At 49.7% G+C, this 18,026-nt stretch overlaps 1 protein-coding gene across 7 annotated transcripts in view; it reads left to right on the forward strand.

The window, feature by feature from the left end:
• RNF213 (ring finger protein 213) overlaps window positions 1-18,026 on the forward strand; it is a 109,416-nt gene that overhangs the window by 32,658 nt on the left and 58,732 nt on the right. For all 7 annotated transcript variants that reach the window (XM_089771832.1, XM_075904097.2, XM_075904101.2 and 4 more), the window contains 12 exons: window positions 777-832; window positions 3,436-3,589; window positions 6,440-6,598; window positions 7,952-8,050; window positions 11,623-11,745; window positions 12,964-13,147; window positions 13,846-14,019; window positions 14,229-14,387; window positions 14,724-15,310; window positions 15,797-15,962; window positions 16,630-16,847; window positions 17,814-17,951. In XM_089771832.1, coding sequence (XP_089627958.1) covers window positions 777-832; window positions 3,436-3,589; window positions 6,440-6,598; window positions 7,952-8,050; window positions 11,623-11,745; window positions 12,964-13,147; window positions 13,846-14,019; window positions 14,229-14,387; window positions 14,724-15,310; window positions 15,797-15,962; window positions 16,630-16,847; window positions 17,814-17,951 — 2,217 coding nt within the window. The remainder of the gene's footprint in view (window positions 1-776; window positions 833-3,435; window positions 3,590-6,439; window positions 6,599-7,951; window positions 8,051-11,622; window positions 11,746-12,963; window positions 13,148-13,845; window positions 14,020-14,228; window positions 14,388-14,723; window positions 15,311-15,796; window positions 15,963-16,629; window positions 16,848-17,813; window positions 17,952-18,026) is intronic.

Genomic DNA, 18,026 nt, shown 5'->3' on the forward strand with positions numbered 1-18,026 from the left:
AAAAGAAAACTGAGGAACAACTTGATCAGTCTTCTAGTATATAGGTAGGACAAGTAGTATTGGGTTTAGTCTGCAGCAGGGGAGATTTGGGGTAGACGTTAAAAAAAGAAGTCGCTAACTATAAGGTCAATTGAAACCCTGGCCTAGCTTTCCAAGGGAGGTTGTGGAGTCCCCATCATTGGAAGATTTTAAATCCAGGTTGGACAGATCCCTGTCAGGGATGGTCTAGAATCTGACGCAGGGAATCTTTTTTGGGTCGGGGGCCACAGAAAAATCAGTTGGGGGCCACACACAAGTGTGAAGCGCAAAAAAACCCCGAACAACCCCCTTCTCCCCATAGATGTGGCCCCTAAATGAGAAGGAGAAAGATGCTCTGCACATTCCCCTCACACACCAGAGCCTCCTGGGGGCCCGGCAAATAGATTTTGTGTGCTCCGGTCCCGCAGTAGGCATGGGCTCCCCAATGCTGAGGGGTGGTGGGAGGAGCCCTGAGTCTTGGGGGCTGGATCCTGGCAAGTCGGCCTCCGGGCCTGAGATTCCCTATTCCTGGTCTAGATGTTCTTGATCCTGCCACAGTCCAGGGGGCTAGGCTTGATTGCTTGAGGTGCCTCCTAGCCCCACGATTCTAGATTCTATTCTGTACAATGACTTGTCCAAGATCAGCCCGAGGGCGAGTGGCAGAACAAGCAATGGAACTCCGATCTCCACAGTCCCAGCCCATTTTAGGACAATTGTTAGTTCTGTGGGTTAATTATTGTTGTGTCTTGTGTTCCCAGACGGTGGAGAAACTTTTAGAAACGCTATTACGTGTCCTGGATGGTAACCAGCAGAGGTAAATGAAAGGCTTCAATACACTCTTCTTAAAGCTAACTCGCCTTTTGCCTTTGGCACTGAACGCTGCCTCGCCTGTGGGGTGAGGTTCTCTATGGACAGTGTAGCGCTCACCTCATCGTACGGATTTGCATTGCATTTACTGTCCAGTGACCTGAATGCCTTACTAGTTCCAGATATTTCACAGGCTCCTCTATTTCCCGCCACTTGTTGGAGAAGGCTGGCTTTTTGTCTCCCTCCCCCCCTTTTTTTGGGGGGGGGGTTAATTTGAAGATGTTGAGTAGGGGTGTGAAGGGGAAACTGGTTACCTGGTAAGCATGCTTACTGGGTATGGGTTAACCAGTGTCCAGGAGCAGCCTGCCATGCGTGGAGGGCTGCTCTAGCTCCAGGGAGTCGGAAGCTGCCTCCCTTTCCCCCTGCAGGGGGCCAGGAGCAGAAGTTGGTCCCCCTGTGTGAGGGGGGCCAGCAGCAGGAGCTGGGAGCCTCATGCATGGGGGGCTGAGAGCAGAAGCCAGCCTCTCCGCCCATGTGAAGGGGCTGACAGCAGCAGTGGGAGCAGAAGCTGCCTGTGACGGATTTACGGGTGCGAGCACCTCGCGCCCCCTCTTTTTGACTCAGCGTAGAGCCAGGGGCGGGGCTCCGCGGACCCACCGCCTTCTTTATTCTCCTTGTCCCCAGCCCCCTGGGCTTGTTGACCGGGCCGCCCAGGAAAGGGGTGCGATCACCTCTCGACCCGGGATGGCCGAGAGGGTTCGGCGAACCCCGAGTTCAGGCCCCCTCCTTCAGCCGGGGGGGGGGTTGTCCGTGGTGTCTTAGGGGGTGGGGGGTTGGGGACCTGACCCGGGCCAGCTTCTGCGGCGGGCACCGTCCGCCTTGCTTCCGGCTCTTGAGGGTCATAGGAAGGGAGGGGGAGAGGGGGATCCGGGCCCGCCCTCACCACCGGGTCCCAGCCCGAGGCCCTAAGTGGAGTTGGCGTCTACGCGTCGCCCTCCACGGCGGATGGGGCGGCAGCCCCCGACTCCTCCGCCCACGGGCGCCAAAAGGGCCCTGCCTCGGGCTCCTTCCACTCCCTGCTTGTCCGCCCCGGCGATGGGGCTGATTGGGGTGCACTCACCGCGCCGAAGTCTCCGGGTGCGTCCCAGCGCGAGTCGCCAGCTGCTGACTCCTTCCTTCTTGGTCGCCCCGGGGGCCGAGCCCTTGGCGCCCCTGGAAGCCAGGGTCGCTGCCTCCTCGCTCCTGCCCCCCGCTCCGTCTGCCCGGCCGCCATCTTTATGGGCGCCGGGGAGTGACGTCCGGGCGTTCCGCCCTGTCCGTGCGCCGCCGCCGCCCCCGCCCTTTCCCCAGCGTGGGTTCGTGCCCCGTTTAATGCCGCCAGCCGAGGCGGGCGGGCTGGCTGCTTCCGCGCGGCCCGCCCCCTCCCCCGCTCCCGGCGGGGTGCCCTGAGTTGGGCTTGCCGCGGCCCCAACTCCGGGGCTGCGATGCCGGTCGGCGCGCCGTTTGCGGCGCGCGGTTTCTCCCGAGGGGGGGGGGGGAGTCCCGCTCCCTCCTCTAGTGCGGACCCCGCCGGGTCCGTCACACTGCCCCTCTCCTCTCCCACATGCGTGGCTCCTGTTGCTGGCCCCGCCCGGATGGCGGGCAGCAGTGGCAGTCCACTTAATTGGTTAGCCAGGCTTTTACATCCCTGATGTCGAGATGTGTGACTGTACTAATCTCTCTGCTAGATGCGAGTTCCCCAGCAGTGGGCCAGTGCTCAGAAAGTGGCTTGTGAGTCTTGTCTGTGTGGTTGACACGTGAATTGTTCCAGGTGATGTTAGCTGTCACAGGCCGACACGATTGTGTGGAACAACCTTGTGGAGGGCTTGGATTATTAGGATGAAAATGCTTGAATTTGACACCATATTAGGTGGGGAGCTAGTGCAGACAGTGGAGCAGCAGGGTCAGGGGCTTTTGGTGTTCTGTGTTGTTGAATAGGCAGCTGCTCTTCTGAACCAGTTGGAGCTTTTTGGAGTCAGCAGCTTCTTCCCAAGATATAAAGTGTTGCAATAATCAACCCTTGAAGTCACCAGTGTGTGACTTAGTGGCAGAGTCAGAGTCAGCGAGGACTGGCTGTTGGCTTCTTGCTAACTTTAGGTAAGAGGGTAACTTACTTGTTATAGCTTTGGGGGAACTGGGTAGCAACGAGGACTCCAGATGGGCCCTTGAACTGTACCATCTAGTTGAATGGAAGGCAGAAGTCCATGATGGAGCACAGATACTATGGAGGTGGCGAGTTCTTCCGAGCATTTACCTTAGCGTCGCCCAGGTGTTCTGTATCCAACTGATGATGACTCTTGAGAACTGGGAGATTGGGCAGCTTGTGTTTTATAGAACGGAACGTAGAGTGGAGAATCTGTCACACATTGCTAGCATTTCAGTCAGTTCTTTGCATGATTTTTCTTTTGGCTTCATGTAAATGTTTGGCTGCCCATAGAACTTCATAGGTAAAGAAGTTGCCCATAAAACCTTCTGGTTCTTTTTAAAAAATTCTCCTTTTTCATAATCTGAAAGGATTTGAAGTGCCCTGCACTGAGAAATTTGTTTCTCTTCTTTGTTCTCCTTATTTAGGATGCAGCAAGTGACATCTTGGAAATTCTGTTTGCATATCTGCCTCAAACTTCATCAGACGATCTGTGTGAAAGCAAAAGAGTTAAAATATTATACGTTACCTGCTACTACCGCTGAGATCATTTCAAGGATTGCCAGACTGGAACTGTTGGATGTGAGTAGTAGATACGTAATAATGTGTGGGGTTTTTTAGAATAGATGTGGGGTGGTAACTATTTATTGTATTGCTTTCTAACACGCATTTTGATTGATATAAATTGTCTCTACAAAAAACAAACAAACACAGACCTGCAATAAAACTGTACTTTCCAGAATAACACAAAGCCATGTCATTACTTTGATTCTTCTGACCCTTTTAAAATAGTACCTGTTCTTCTGAGGCCCCTCTGCATTATATGTTTATAAAGTATAAATTATTATACTTAAGGCCCTGGGCATGCGGGGCTGGGGGAAGGCAAAAATGACAAATACGTCACTCAGGACTGCCATGCTGGCTGGTTGCTCCAACCTGCAGGGCCTCCCAAGTGCTGGGCCCGGCGTAGTTGCTTCGGTTTACCATACCCTAGGGGCAGATCTGTAGGACCTAGATTTATAATTCTGTAACCTTTTTCTCTAAAAAAAAATCACTTCGTAAACTGCTTCGTGGTCCATATATGGATCAAAAGACAGTTTATTTATCTATCTTCTGATAGGGAAAAACCGATATTAGCCCTATGCTGAAGAAAAATTCCTTTGCCATAGGAATCAAATGGTAGTTACTCCAGGTTAATTAAAACTCCTGGGGTCAAATAAGAACCTCTTAGAACTCAGCTGAGGCAATTAGGTTAATTAAAGTAATCTTGGAGGTAATCTAGAACCAACTGACACAGTTAGATTTGATTGGGACACCAGGAGCCAATCAAGGACTGGATGGAACTGGTTAAAAAACTCCTCTTTAGTCAGATTAGTGGTGCACCAGGAGTGGTGGGAGAAGGATGTGTTGCTAGAGAGCAGGAGCTGTAGACACTCTGGCAGGTACCAAGAGGGAGCCCCGCAGGTATAGAAGCAAGAGGCAGGGAGAGTCCTGTCTGGGGGAACAGCTCCTTTGAGCCCCAGAAGTCTGAGGGTTGTAAACCTCTGCTATAGGGAGATAAACTGAGATAAGAAATCTAATCCGTTGCCTCCACATCCAGAGAGGCCTCTAGAGATTAAAACTAGGTTTACACAACAGGGGAAGGTCAAATTAAGATACACAGCTCAAGCTACATTAAATACATAGCTGGAGTCGGCATACCTTAATTCGAGTTTCCCAGTGGTCTCCACAGTGGGAGATTGACAGGAGCGAACGCTCCTGTTGACTTCCCTAACTCCTCTTAAGGAGCAACGGGGGCGCCCTCTGAATTTGATTTAGCAGGTCTTTACTAGACCTGCTAAATCAAACCCTGGAAGATTAACTGTGGCAGCATCAATCTTCCACGTAGTGAAGACACAGCCTAAGATTTTTCCTCCTCCCTTTTCCACCTGCTATGCCAATGATGAGAGTGGCTAAATCAGACTATGGATTTGCCCTTAAGTAAAGGGGTTAGACTGAGAACTGTGGTGAGCCAGTGAGGCAAGCAATGGTTTGCTGTTTTCCCCAGACAGGGGGAGTGAATATTCAGTCTATTGCTACCTAGAAACCCACTGTGTGAAATTAGGAGCGTTGTCACTATAAATGTTATGAATCTTGGTTTCTGTCTCCCATCTAATTAGGAGCACTGCAGGGGGGGTAGTCTCATAGTGTGATTTCCTTTCATTTTTTTCCCCATCCCAAAGGATAGAATAGAACACTAGACCTGGAAGGGACCTAGAGAGGTCATCGAGTCTAATCCCCTGCCCTCACAGCACGACCAATCACTATCTAGATCATCTCTGACAGATGTCTGTCCAACCTGCTCTTTGATATCTCCAGCAATGGAGATTCCACAACCTCCCTAGGCAATGTATTCCAGTGTTTAACCACCCGGACAGGCAGGAAGTTTTTCCTAATGTCCAACCTAAACCTCCCTTGTTGCAATTTAAGCCCATTGCATCTTGTCCTGTCCTCAGAGGCCAAGGAGAACAACTTTTCTACTTTCTCCTCATAACACCCTTTTAGGTACTTGAAAACTGTTATGTCCCCTCTCAGGGTGCATCTACACAGCAGGGCTTAGCTCAATTTGCATAGCTTATTTCAAGTTATTTCAAAATTGGGAGTGTCTACACAGCACTTATTTTGAAATACAGCACTCTTCCTCCGACTTCCCTTACTTCTCGTGCAATGAGGGTTACAGGAGTTGGAGTAAGAAGTCCTCCAGCTTGACAGTATTTCGACATGTCAATATAACTGCCTGCTGTATAGATGCGGATTAAGCTATTTTGAAATAATGTTGCTGTGTAGACGTACCCTCTGTCTTCTCTTTTCCAAACTAAACAAGCCCATTTCTTTTAGTTTTCCCTCCTAGCTCATGTTTTCTAGACCTTTGATCATTTTGTTGCTCTTCTCTGGACCCTCTCCAATTTCTCCACATCTTTCTTGAAATGTGGCGCCCAGAACTAGACACAACACTCCAATTGAGGCCTAATCAGCACAGAGTAGAGTGGAAGAATGACTTTTCATGTCTTGCTCACAACACACCTGTTAATACATCCCAGAATCATGTTTGCTTTTTTTGCAACAGTGTCACACTGTTGACTCATGTTTAATCTGTGGTCCACTATAACCCCTAGATCCCTTTCTGCAGTACTTCTTCCTAGACAGTTGCTTCCCATTCCGTGTGTGTAACACAGATTGTTCCTTGCTAAGTGGAGTACCATGCTGCCACCTAAGTTCCGTGAGACCCAGGAAGGAGACCAGTGAGCACTCTCTGATGTGGATCTTCTCTTTTGTACCGCACAAGCGACAGGGTTTTGTACTTGGGGTGGTGTTTTGAAGTGTGTTCTGTTTAAATCGGTGGGATACTGCTCTGCTGCTTAGAACAGTTTTTTTTTCTTTCCTGTGTAACAGGGTTCAAGAGATGAAACGACGCAGAAGACTCCAGTGATAGAAATGTTCCAGAGAGCTCTGTCAGACACCAGAAGCTGGTTTCGGGGGGTCCTCAAGCAGTATTTACTGCAAGGACATACTGATTCCATTGTGACATTCCGTTTTCCTGATGAACTTATGGTTTGTGTTCTTGAATGTAGCGCTTTGGTACATCCTTCCTTGGGTAACGCTGGGTTACGTTGGTTAGTTACGCTGACTTTTTGGTAGGTGTAACTGTTGCATCATCTAGGATATAGAGCAGTAAGCATCCAAGCCTTTCAGCCTGAGGGTGGAAGGTATGTTAAATGTCAAGGGTCCCCAACCAGTACATTGGGCCAGATTCTCTGCTTTGGTGTTCTCTGTTAGGGTATGGCTGAAAGGCAGGGATTTTTCAGGATAGAAGTATCCCAAAAAAACTCCACCATGTCCAGGGAGCACGTTTGCTCTTCCTCAAAGAAAAAAAAAAAGCAGAAGAGTAAACACACTCTTTCAGAAGCCACTGTATTCCTCGTTCTACGAGGAAGAAAGGGGCTTTCGAAAGAGGGTTTTTTCCTGACATTTGGGCCAAATGTCGGAAAAGCCTCTTCCAACAAAAGTATTGGAAAAAGCTACGCAAAATGTGGCGCGCGTTTTGCGTAGCGTTTTCTGACAGGTAGTCTAGATGTACCCTTAGTGCTGCTCAAGGAAACAAAAGTTCCCCGCGGTGAGTGTAGCCCCGACCGGCGGATCGGAACCTGGGACCTCTGCAGCTTCATGCAGGAGCCTCTACAGCTTGAGCTAAAAGCCAGCTGGCTCTCAGCTAAGGCCGTAGAACAAGATAATTCTCTCTCTGTAGGTGGTGTAAGTGCCACTATATGGGACAGTGACCCAGTCCCAGCAGGTGTGTGGCTTTCGTTAGCCCAGAAGGGAATTCCTTTGGCAAGGGGAAATTCTCTGGCTGCAGACAGAGCCAGTGCGATCTGCCTCCTGCCTCTTCGCAGAATAAGCGTGTCTGAGGCAGGGAGAGGGGGAGTAGCTAGACTGTGTTGCACTTTGGCTAACCTCAGGTGGCTTATGGTATCTAGAGAGTGCTTGTCAGCTGGCACGAGGTAGAGCAGCTCCCACGCTGCCCTAACCTGAGCCAAGGCAGAGAACAGGGCTGTTGTCACTGTGCACCACTTCACAGTTTCTCTTCTTCCCCTCTCCTGGGCTCATCTCAGTGGCTGTGTGGGAGGAGGGAGGCATGTTCAGCGCACGCCTGGCTCCCACCAAACCTCTTCCTGCAGCTTCATAAGAAGTGTCCCCCTCCTCCCCTGTGTTGTGATGAGAGTGACTCAAACCCTTCCATTTGAAAAGTGAAGGATGCAGTGGAGGGAGATTCATATCAGTTTCCTTCAGAGTTGCGTGGGACGGCCACAGTTGGATGTCACTGGTATAGAAGATGAGTGACCTTTCCTGGTCTGATTTCTTCCCCAGATTACTTTAAGTTTTAGTGGCACTCTGTGTGTTTCTTAGGTGTGGAACAAGTTTGTGAGGATCAGCTTTCCTGATGAAAGCTTCACTGAGGAGTGGAAGAAAACTTTACTTTCGGACATGGAAGGGAGGATTAAACAGGTACTTAAAAATGAGATTTCATTCATTACACGTGCATGGTTCTACAGCTCAAGAGATAATGGCTAGAACAGGGCTGGGCAAAATATGGCCCGCAGGCCAGATCCGGCCAACCATACTGCCAGATATGGTGCACGGCCCAGCAGGAGCCTCAGCCAGTTTCTCTGCTTGCCCCACCCCTGCACGCTGCTCTCAGCAGCTGGATGGGGGGCCTGTGCATCTCTGATCACTGCTGTGATCAGGGCTGGGGAGATTCTTTGCATGCTGCCCCACCCCCAGCACAATCTCACAGCCAGTCAATGGGAGCTGCTAGTTTGTGCAGGGCAAGCAGCATGCAAACTGTTTGCAGGCAGGCAGTGTGTGAAGCCTCGCCTGCCCTCCCCTTGCTGGCTGTGTTCAGAGCAGCACATGGCTCCTGTAGCTGGCCACTCTGACCTGGCTGAGGGACCTGCTGGGCTGTTGGCCGGGAGCCACTTAGGCAAATGCCTCCTGGCCAGAGCCTGTCTCTGGCACCCCAGTTCCTCCCCTTCCCCACCGCCTCCCTATTCCACATATCCCAAACCCTCTGCATCCCTGGTCCTATATCATACCCCCTTCCCAGACCCTGCACCTCAATCTCCTGCCCTCCGTCACAATCCAAATCCCCGCACCGCTGCCCCAGGTCAGTCCTGCACCCACATCTATACTCCCTCCCAGACCCTACACTCCTGCACCCCAATCCCTTGCCCCAGGTCACAACCCAAGTCCCTGCACCCTTCCTCCAGGTGAGAATCCTCTCTTGCACCCATACCTCTCCCTGATCCTGCACCCCTACCCCAAGCGCCCTTCTGCACCTCACCTCCATCCCTGATCCTGCACCTCCTTCATTAACATCATAGAAGAATGTGGCCCTTGACAGCTTACCAAATTCTTGGATTGGCCCCCATCAAAAATTATTGCCCAACCCCAAGCTAGAACCTATTCAACTGACCTTTGTACATTGCTGCTAGAACCTAAACAGATTTAAAACATGTTGCTTTTCTGCTCTTTGCATTGACTTGTTCAAATGACCTTAATCTCTTCCATTACAAACAACATTTCTAAACGTTCTATGAAGCTGAGCATAATCTTTTTGCTATGGCATAGTCCTGACTATGGCATAGTCTTGTACATTGCTGCTGTCTTATCTCTAACAATGGCTAATAGCCGGTAGTTTGAAGGAAACTGGAAAATGTAGACAGGCTAAATATTTATTTAGCTTTGTCAAGATGAGGTGTAAAATATTTTTGTAAATTATTATTATATAATTATAATACAGTAAACTTCCGATAATCCGGCACCTTTAGGACCCAGGGGGTGCCGGACTATCAGAAGGGGGGGGCTATGAGGGGTCTGGAGTGGGGTGGGAGGGGATGCCACCCCAGGCCCCTCATAGCCCCCCCCTTACGATAGTCTGGCTCTGCCCCAGTTTCAGCAGCAGCTGAATCGGGGATGCCTGCAATAGAGCAGCTGGGGTGCTGCCGGGTTGGTCCCGCAGCGCTGAGGGGCGGCGCTACGGCACCAACCCAGCAGCACTCCAGCTGCTCTTGGGGACGCCTGGGACAGAGCAGCTGGGGTACTGCCCGGTTGGTCCTGTAGCGCTGCCCCTCGGGGCTGAGGGACCAACCTGGCTGCACCCCAGCTGCTCTTGGGGACGCCTGGGGCAGAGCAGCTGGAGTGCTGCCCGGTTGGTCCCGCAGTGCCAAAGGACGGCGCTGCGGGACCAACCCGGCAGGACCCCAGCTGCTCTGCCCCAGGGGTCCCCGATTCAGCCGCTGCTGAAACAGATCAGCGGCTGATTCCAGGAAGCCCCGGGCAGAGCTGCTCTGCCCTGGGCTTCCTGGAATCAGCCGCTGATCTGTTTCAGCAGTGGCTGACTTGCGGACCCCTGGGGCAGAGCAGCTGGGGTCCTGCCGGGTTGGTCCCGCAGCGCCGAGGGGCGGCGCTACAAGACCAACCTTGCAGCACCCCAGCTGCTCTGCCCCAGGCGTCCGGATTCAGCCTGCTGGTGAAACTGATGCTGCTGGTCAGTTTCAGCAGCGGCTGAATCCCCACGCCTGGGGAAAGCAGCTGGGGTGCTGCTGGGATGGTCCCATAGCGCTGCCCCTCGGCGCTGCGGGACCAACCCGGCAGGACCCCAGCTGCTCTGCCCCAGGGGTCCGCAAGTCAACCACTGCTGAAACAGATCAGCGACTGATTCCTGAGGGGCAGCGCTACGAGACCAACCCGGCAGCACCCCAGATGCTCTGCTCCTGGCTTCCCCGATTCAGCTGCTGGTCAGTTTCAGCAGCAGCTGAATGGGGGAAGCCTGTCTGGCTGCCCCAGCACTTCCGGGTTCCTGATGGTGCTAGACCATCAGGAGTCCCAGAGCATTGGATGCCGGACTAATGGAGTTTTACTGTAGTACATAGGAGTCCTATTGTACTAGGCACTGTACAGAGCCATACCAGTAGGAAGAGACAGTCTCTGTGCTAAAGAATTTACTATCTAAATAGGTAAAATCATTGTTCTAGGCAGGATGTAATGGCTACAGTTTTCTTATACTCATCATGGTGTTATGAAAGCTCATGGTTAGAACTATTTCTGTTAATCTCAATCTCTCTCTATCTATCTATCTATATATATAAAAGATTTTCCTGCTGAATGACAGAATGTTCCTGCTGGGTGACAGAATGACGTCGTCACTGTGAACAGGCTCTCTCAGCAAAGCGAAAGCGGCCCAAGAGAAGGGGGCAGGCAAGCGTAGCGAGCAGAGGGTCTGCCCCTAGTAGTATTTTAAAAAACAGTAGTGAATTACAAGAGACATTTCCAGACCACTCCTTGACCAACTTGCATGACTCTGTGGGTTAGGATGAGCTGGTTCCTGGCTTTAATATTAATTTTAAAACACCAGAGAATTTACAGTCAGTGTTTGTGTGACTGCTGAACACCCAAAGCTGTCCTTTCTTGTAAGCCAGTCTTCCCACAAAACATACTTGATTATAATTTTTTGGTTGTTCCTGTACTGTTGAGGTCCTGAATGCTGCCTTTCCACCAAGAGGCTCCTTCCTGCTAGTCCTCAGCAATGTCAAATTTAATTAAAAACTTTTATTTTAAAATTTCCATTTTTACACAAATCGGCCATGGTTCTCACCATGTGAATCTTGTGGATACTTCACTGAAAAACCAGGGGCATTTTTCTCCCAAGCTCCTATAAGCTTAAACACGTTGCGGTTTATGTGGAACGGATACCAACAGAAACCTTTGGAGGGAAGGAAACAAATGTAATAATTAAATATCAGTGTATAGTGAGAGTGACCAAATATTTCTTTATCTTTATCTTTCTTCATGCCACACCACTCTGCAACATTTAGCAGCTAGCCAATAGGAAATGGTGTGGTGCTGGTGGCTAAGTTTGCTCCTTTTGGGAGCACAGTAAATAATTAATAGAAAATTGACCTTTTCATCTAATGCTTTTTATTATTGCCCCAAAATAATTTCCTCCCTCTTCATGCTTTCAGAGTGTGCACACTTAAAAATGAAATTAGTGAGAGAGATTTTCTTTTCTTTCCCAACAGGAGCAGCCAGTTCAACAAATTGCAGCCTACTGCCATCACCATGACAAATTTGAAACCTTAGACCATTCCATTGGCAAATCTTTTGAAAACTGTGCTATGGAAGCAGTGAATGCTGCATGCCAGGTAAGAGAGCTCCTCAAGAGGAAATCTTCACTACAGGTGCAGCTGAAAATCTGCAGAATATATGACCCGTATTAGCTGTCCTGGCGCTGTTGGTTGAAACCTAAATAAAATTCTCCATTGCATTTCTATTTGTTTGAACAACTGGGTTTGAAAAGCGCAAAATGTTGAGGAGAAATCTGGACTGTGAAAAGTGTGTGTGTGCAAAGAGGCCAAGGAAGAAATACTTTTAACACCTTCATTGGCTCTTGCCATCACGGCCTCTTTGCCATCCACAGTATCAGCCACTTGAAAGTCAACATACTTGGAAAGTGAGTCAGCAAAGAAGGTGCTTTGTATCCTATACACCTGGACTATCTCACAGCACCCATGTGATTCGGCTGACCTGGACGTTAGGCCTTGGACCTACTAAATAACGCAGCCCCTTCTGAGTATAAAGTACAGGCAGTCCCCGGGTTACGTACAAGATAGGGACTATAGGTTTGTTCTTAAGTTGAATTTGTATGTAAGTCGGAACTGGCTCCAGATTCAGCCGCTGCTGAAACTGATCAGCGGCTGACTACAGGAAGCCCTAGGCAGAGTTGCTCTGCCCTCGGCTTCCTGGAATCAGCCGCTGATCAGTTTCAACAGAGGCTGAATCTGGACTCCTGGGACAGAACAGCTGGGGCACTGCCGGGTAGGTCCCCGCAGGACCAACCCGGCAGCACCCCAGCTGCTCTACCCTAGGCGACCTGCAACAAAAGCCTGGTCTGCTGGGGGGAGGGGGAGCGGGGCGGGGCAGGCGCACTAGCTGGGAGACCCGAGCAAAGCCGCACAGGCGGCGGGACCCCGCGCCTCTGCGGCTTTGCTCCTGTGCCCCGGAGCAAAGCCGCACAGCCGGCGGGGTCCCCCGCCTCTGCGGCTTTGCTCCTGTCTCCCTGCTGTGCAAAGGAGCAAAGCCGCATGGGCTGCGGGCTCCCGCCGCCTGTGCGGCTTTGCTCGGGTCTCCCTGCTGTGCTCTCCAGGGAGACCCGGAGCAGCTTTTCTCGCCCCGGAGGACGCGGTGGCGGGACCGCTGCGCTCTGGGTGGTCCCGCCGCCCGCGAGCTCTGGGGCGAGAAAAGCCCCGTTCGTAAGTGCAGATCCGACATAAGTCGGATCCGCGTAAGTCGGGGACTGCCTGTAGGCAAATCCAGTTTACCCACATCCTTGTATATCCCCCATCCCTTTGTGTCTTCTGCAGTCTCAGAATAATCTCCTTGATCTGGTCTCGTCCTACAACCTGGACAAATTTGGCAAGCTCGTGTCAGCTGTTATCACAAAATCCTGGCCAAGCACCAGCTGTGGGGAACCTGTTGATGACTTTGATGAGGTGTTACATCATCTGCTTGTGTGGTCTGACATCAAGCATCTTTTCAACTTCAATGGTATGGTTTTATGGGATATCTGTATTTGTAGGTGGTGAAAGGGATGTTCCCATATTGTCCTCAATGGTACATAGCAGCAAATGGAAGGTGTATTGAGATTGAGGTGATAGAGTAAATCTTGATAATTAGATTGGATATTGGAAACCAAAAGTTAATGAACTATCTAAATTTTCATAGGAAAACCCTATATGTGTAACCAAGAAGTATTCTGTGTTAGCCTCAGTGTTTGTAAGAAGGAATCGTGGAATCTATGGATAAGGAGAAATCTCCTGTAGTTTAGGTTTCCAAACAGTGGATGTGGGGAGATGAAAAATTTTGTAACGTTTATGGTAAATGAGAAATGCACAGGATGGTTGCTTCAGGTACTCAAGGAGGGCTTTTGTGTTTCTCCCAGGGAATGGCATCTCCAGGCATAAGGGTTGGGTTTTTGCTGTCTGTCAGTAGAGGATATATCAAGATATTTCAGTTTAGATCATGGGTATTTGTGGGTACTTACCGTTTAAAGTGTGAATCTGTATATCGCTTATATGGTGGTACTGGTGCAACACAACAAGATTACAGTCTTTACAGTAAGGTTAAGGTGAAATGAAGAGACACAAATTGTGTTTCTCATCTATAAACCGCAGTTGCTTCTAAAAGCACAGAACTAGGAAGAAGGAGGAAAGGTTCAGGATTTAAATGCTTTGTTTTTCTGATAGGAGCAGATGGGAAGATCCTGGAACAACTTACTGATGCAGCTAAGAAGTTAATGGCTGTGGCTGACTCTGTTTGTGTAAATGTTGCTGACAAGCTCTTGAGTGGAACTATCCTAGTGAAACATTTGGAGCTTATTATAAAGCACAAGAAACAATTTATTTGCATATGGGAATTACGTAAGTGTGCGTGTTTGTATTTTAAAAGGGGAGGGGCTCTCGGGCTATTTTGATCATTCCGGTGGAGTTTTATATGATGCTCCCAGCTTCGTGTTTTTCATTAGGTGATGTCACTACTGATGTGTAGCAGCCTGTTTCATTTTTTTAGGAAATGAGTACACTCCATAAGATGGGATTTTTTTGGAGACTGTTGACAATTTTCATTTCAGAGCGCAAATACCTCTCACCCGAAGAGAAAAACTACCAGCAGCATGATCTGAAACAAGTGCTAGCATGGAGAACAGAAGAAATAATCTTGCTAAAGAGAGAGAGAAATTGGGTTGGAACCCTTCTGGATATGTGCAGGAAGGTGCAGGCTTTTATAAAAGGTACGTGCTTTTGGGGACCTCTTTGAAGTGAGATCTTTGAGGGTTTCCAGTTGAGATGATTTTGTTCATTAATTACAGGGTTGAACAAAAAGTGGGGAATCAGATGAGCAAGAATTGGGGAGAGGAGGTTGAAAAAATTCAGTCAAGAAACTTGCAGTAGGGAGAGCAGGAGAGGTATGGGTTTACTTCCCGATACTAAGTGATACTTTTAGGAGTCTCAGAGGCTGATTTTTTTTTTTATGGCACTGAATCATTCAGTGTCTGGCCGCAAGAGCTGGAATCTGAGAACAGAGTAAAAGAAGTTGTCAACTGATCCTTGACTTTCTTTGTTTAAAGTGGACATTGCTGAAGTTGAGCAGAAGTACCATGAAAATTTGGACTCCAAAGAACTGGCCGAGGTTGTGGATGTGAGACAACTGAACTCACTCATGGAGGGCACTCTAGAAACATATTACAACCTGAGCCCAGAGCTGAAGAAGGTGGCTAAGACAATGCACACTTTCAAGGACAGTTACATCTTCCAGCTCTGCTGGGAGAGGGCCACCCAAATGATGGTGGAGGAAGACGAGGAGTGGGAAGGACAGATTATTCCTATCTCGGATCTTGGTGAATTTTTCTCTCCTTGTTATCGTGAATATAGGAGATTGTATAATGATCTGAAATCCGGAACACTCACATTTGCTGATGTTGACTCTGTATTCAGGGATTTTACAAGCCAGTATGAGCAGATCAGAACTGACCTGCAAATCATGTGCCAGCTGGACCCAGTAGACAGCAAAGAATGGATAGGACAACGGCTTCAGCAAATCCAGCAGTACCACGAACTGCACTTAGCTTTTGACTCTGCTGAGGTCATTGCCAAGGTCAGAGAGGGCTTAAACCTCTCAGGTGATTTCAGAATCCTGGAGGTGTTGTTGAATTTTGTAAGTATTTCACTTTAAACCATCCGCAGTACAGACGTGGCTTAGGAAGACATTGTAAATCTGAACCATGTTGTGAAGTCTTTTCTCTCCGTGGCAGGGTTCACATTTGGAACTGTGCCGTCTCCTTTAAAATAATAAATGTTTTGCACAGATCTCAAAGCACTTGACAGAAGTGACTGAGCATTGTTATCCCATTTACAGGTCGGGTAGATAAGGTGCACAGAGGTGAAATGACTTGCTCTAGGGAACACTGGGTCAGTGGGAAGAGACTCCCAGCCCTGAATTCAATCTGTTAGACTGTAGCTGCCACATGGTGTGATTTAATATCTGATGCTTCTGTTTCCGGAGTGGGACTAGGGGCATGATAGTAAAGGGGCTCTTCCTTCTTTCTACTGGCAAGATGTTAAGAGTGGCCATTACTCCTTGTCGCTTTTGCATTATTAAATTGTGGATTTTGCTGATCCATTTACACAATTTGTCTTGCAGACAAACAGTTTTGAATCCTTTAAGGAAAAAAATCTGGACTCCATCAGCCCCGCTCTGATGCGCGCTAAGGAACGGCTGCAGGGGATCACAGAGCCCCGTCGTTTGTGCCTCGAGGAACTCGTACTCAGGAGAGACTTTGTCAACTGGGTCAAAGAGGCTCTGGAAGGTAAAATAAGTCTCCCTGCCCCCTAGCCGCTTTGCTTGGGAATTGGACAGGAAAAGGCACAAGTGATGTTCGGGGGAGGCTGTCTTGGGGTTTGAGGAGGTCCTGACCCATCTGGTAACCACGTTACACTGAGGTGGAGCTGACCTATCTCATGCTGAGAGGTATGAATGGCTCTTACATGTGTTGGTTTGAAAGGAGCTGTGTTGTGGCCCCTTTGATACTTTTGGAAGAATTTGCTGGATCCTGGCACACTGTCTGATATCACTGCTCGATATCGGAGATTGTAGCGCTGATCTATTTGGTGCAAGTTGGTCATTCTTCGGTGAACAAAGGCCATGTTAATAATAACAGGAATAACAAGTACCATCCATCAGGCCAGGTACTTACTCTTCCCTGCCCACAGGCAGAGAGTTCTGTTTCCTTCCCTGCTGTTGCTCCAACCCCCAGTTGCTTGTTGTTAGAAAAGCAGGGACTCAGGATGTGGGTAATGCGGAGGGACCACCCTGGGGAGCTGTCATGAGTTAGAGCTTGCAGCAAAAGGGAGAGAGGTCTGCGCTGAGATGCTTCTAGGGGATGATTTTATAGACTCCTTGGCTTAAGCATCCTGGCATCTTGTTGCAGAAAGACAATAAATGAAATGTGGAACCCCATTGTCCATTTCCCACAGATATCAATGAGCTGAAGGTGTTTGTGGACCTGGCCTCCATCTCAGCAGGCGAGAACGACATGGATGTGGATCGCGTGGCCTGTTTCCACGATGCTGTGCTTGGCTACTCCTCCCTGCTCTATGAGCTGAAGCGGGAGTCAGGCTTGGAGGAGTTCATGCAGTGCCTGAAGAAATTGTGGAAAGCCCTGGAAAGTGATACGAATCTCCCCAAGAAACTGGTAACTCCTGCACTGATGATCCCTCAGTTCGTCTTGTTCTCTCCAGCTTTTATAACGTGGCTGGGGAAGGGACGCAGACGGGTGCTCCTGTGTGCCATAGAGGGGCATGTAGATGCAGCGTTTCTGGCTTAGTTAACCGAAGCAGAGACCCTGGGCCAAAGCTGGAGCTGATTCATCCCAGTGTGCCTATGTGCAACAAGAAGCTTTAGAGCAGTGCATACACTTGTCTCCCGTCTGAGCGGCCGTTGATTAAGAGTTGGTATTCTTTGGGGTAGGGATATAAAGGGTAACCATTTAAATGGTTAACTTATAAGCCCAGGCTTATAAGATACTGTTAATAGTTACATGCAGGCTCCCAGCCCTGCTCCTGGGGAGCCGGCTGCCACCCTGTGCTGCTGCCTTTATATCACAGCCTGCAGTGTGGGGCAGCAGCAGCCAGCGCCCCGGGAGCAGAGCCAGCAGGCGGGAGCTGGTATATGTCAGGAGCAGGCTTAAAAACTAGCTTCCGGCATGCACTGTAAACTTTATACTGCAGGACCCACAGCACAGCTGGCTCTCTGGGAGTGGGGCCAGCCGGCTCTGCTCCCGGGGAGCCGGCTGTGCTGCAGGCTCTGCAGTATAAGGTCTGTACTGCAGAGCCTACAGAGCGTAATAACTGAGGTTTTTTTCAGCAGTTACATGGTTAGCTACTGAACTGCTATTTAACAGCCCTACTTTGGGGTGTAACAGTCATTTCCTTTTGCTGTCTGCTCATTTCATTTCCCTACGTGTCAGCCTTGAAAAACTCTGGCGCCCAGCATGTTGCTGGGAGATTATGATATGACCTTTTCCTCCTTCGCCCATGTGGGCCACTGTGCCCCCAGAATCTCTGTGGGCAGGCCAGTCTTCAGGGTGGTCTCGCTGTGTGAACTGGCAGACGAAGCAAAGGAGTGAAGCTGAATGATGGCTTCTCTCTTTTCCTGGCAGCGTGATTCGGCGCGACATTTGGAATGGCTGAAAACGGTGAAGGAGAGCCATGGGTCCGTGGAACTGTCCTCTCTATCGCTAGCAACTGCCATCAATAGTAAAGGCATCTACATCATCAGAGCACCGCCAAAAGGCCAGGTGAGACTCGGCTTACCTGCCTGCTGGGTGCACTGTCCCAGTGGTCAGAGCCTTTTTGCCCCCATCTGTGTCAGT

Source organism: Pelodiscus sinensis, chromosome 20, assembly GCF_052426305.1.
Source record: "Pelodiscus sinensis isolate ZL-2025 chromosome 20, ASM5242630v1, whole genome shotgun sequence".
Classification (NCBI taxonomy): Eukaryota; Metazoa; Chordata; order Testudines; family Trionychidae; genus Pelodiscus; species Pelodiscus sinensis.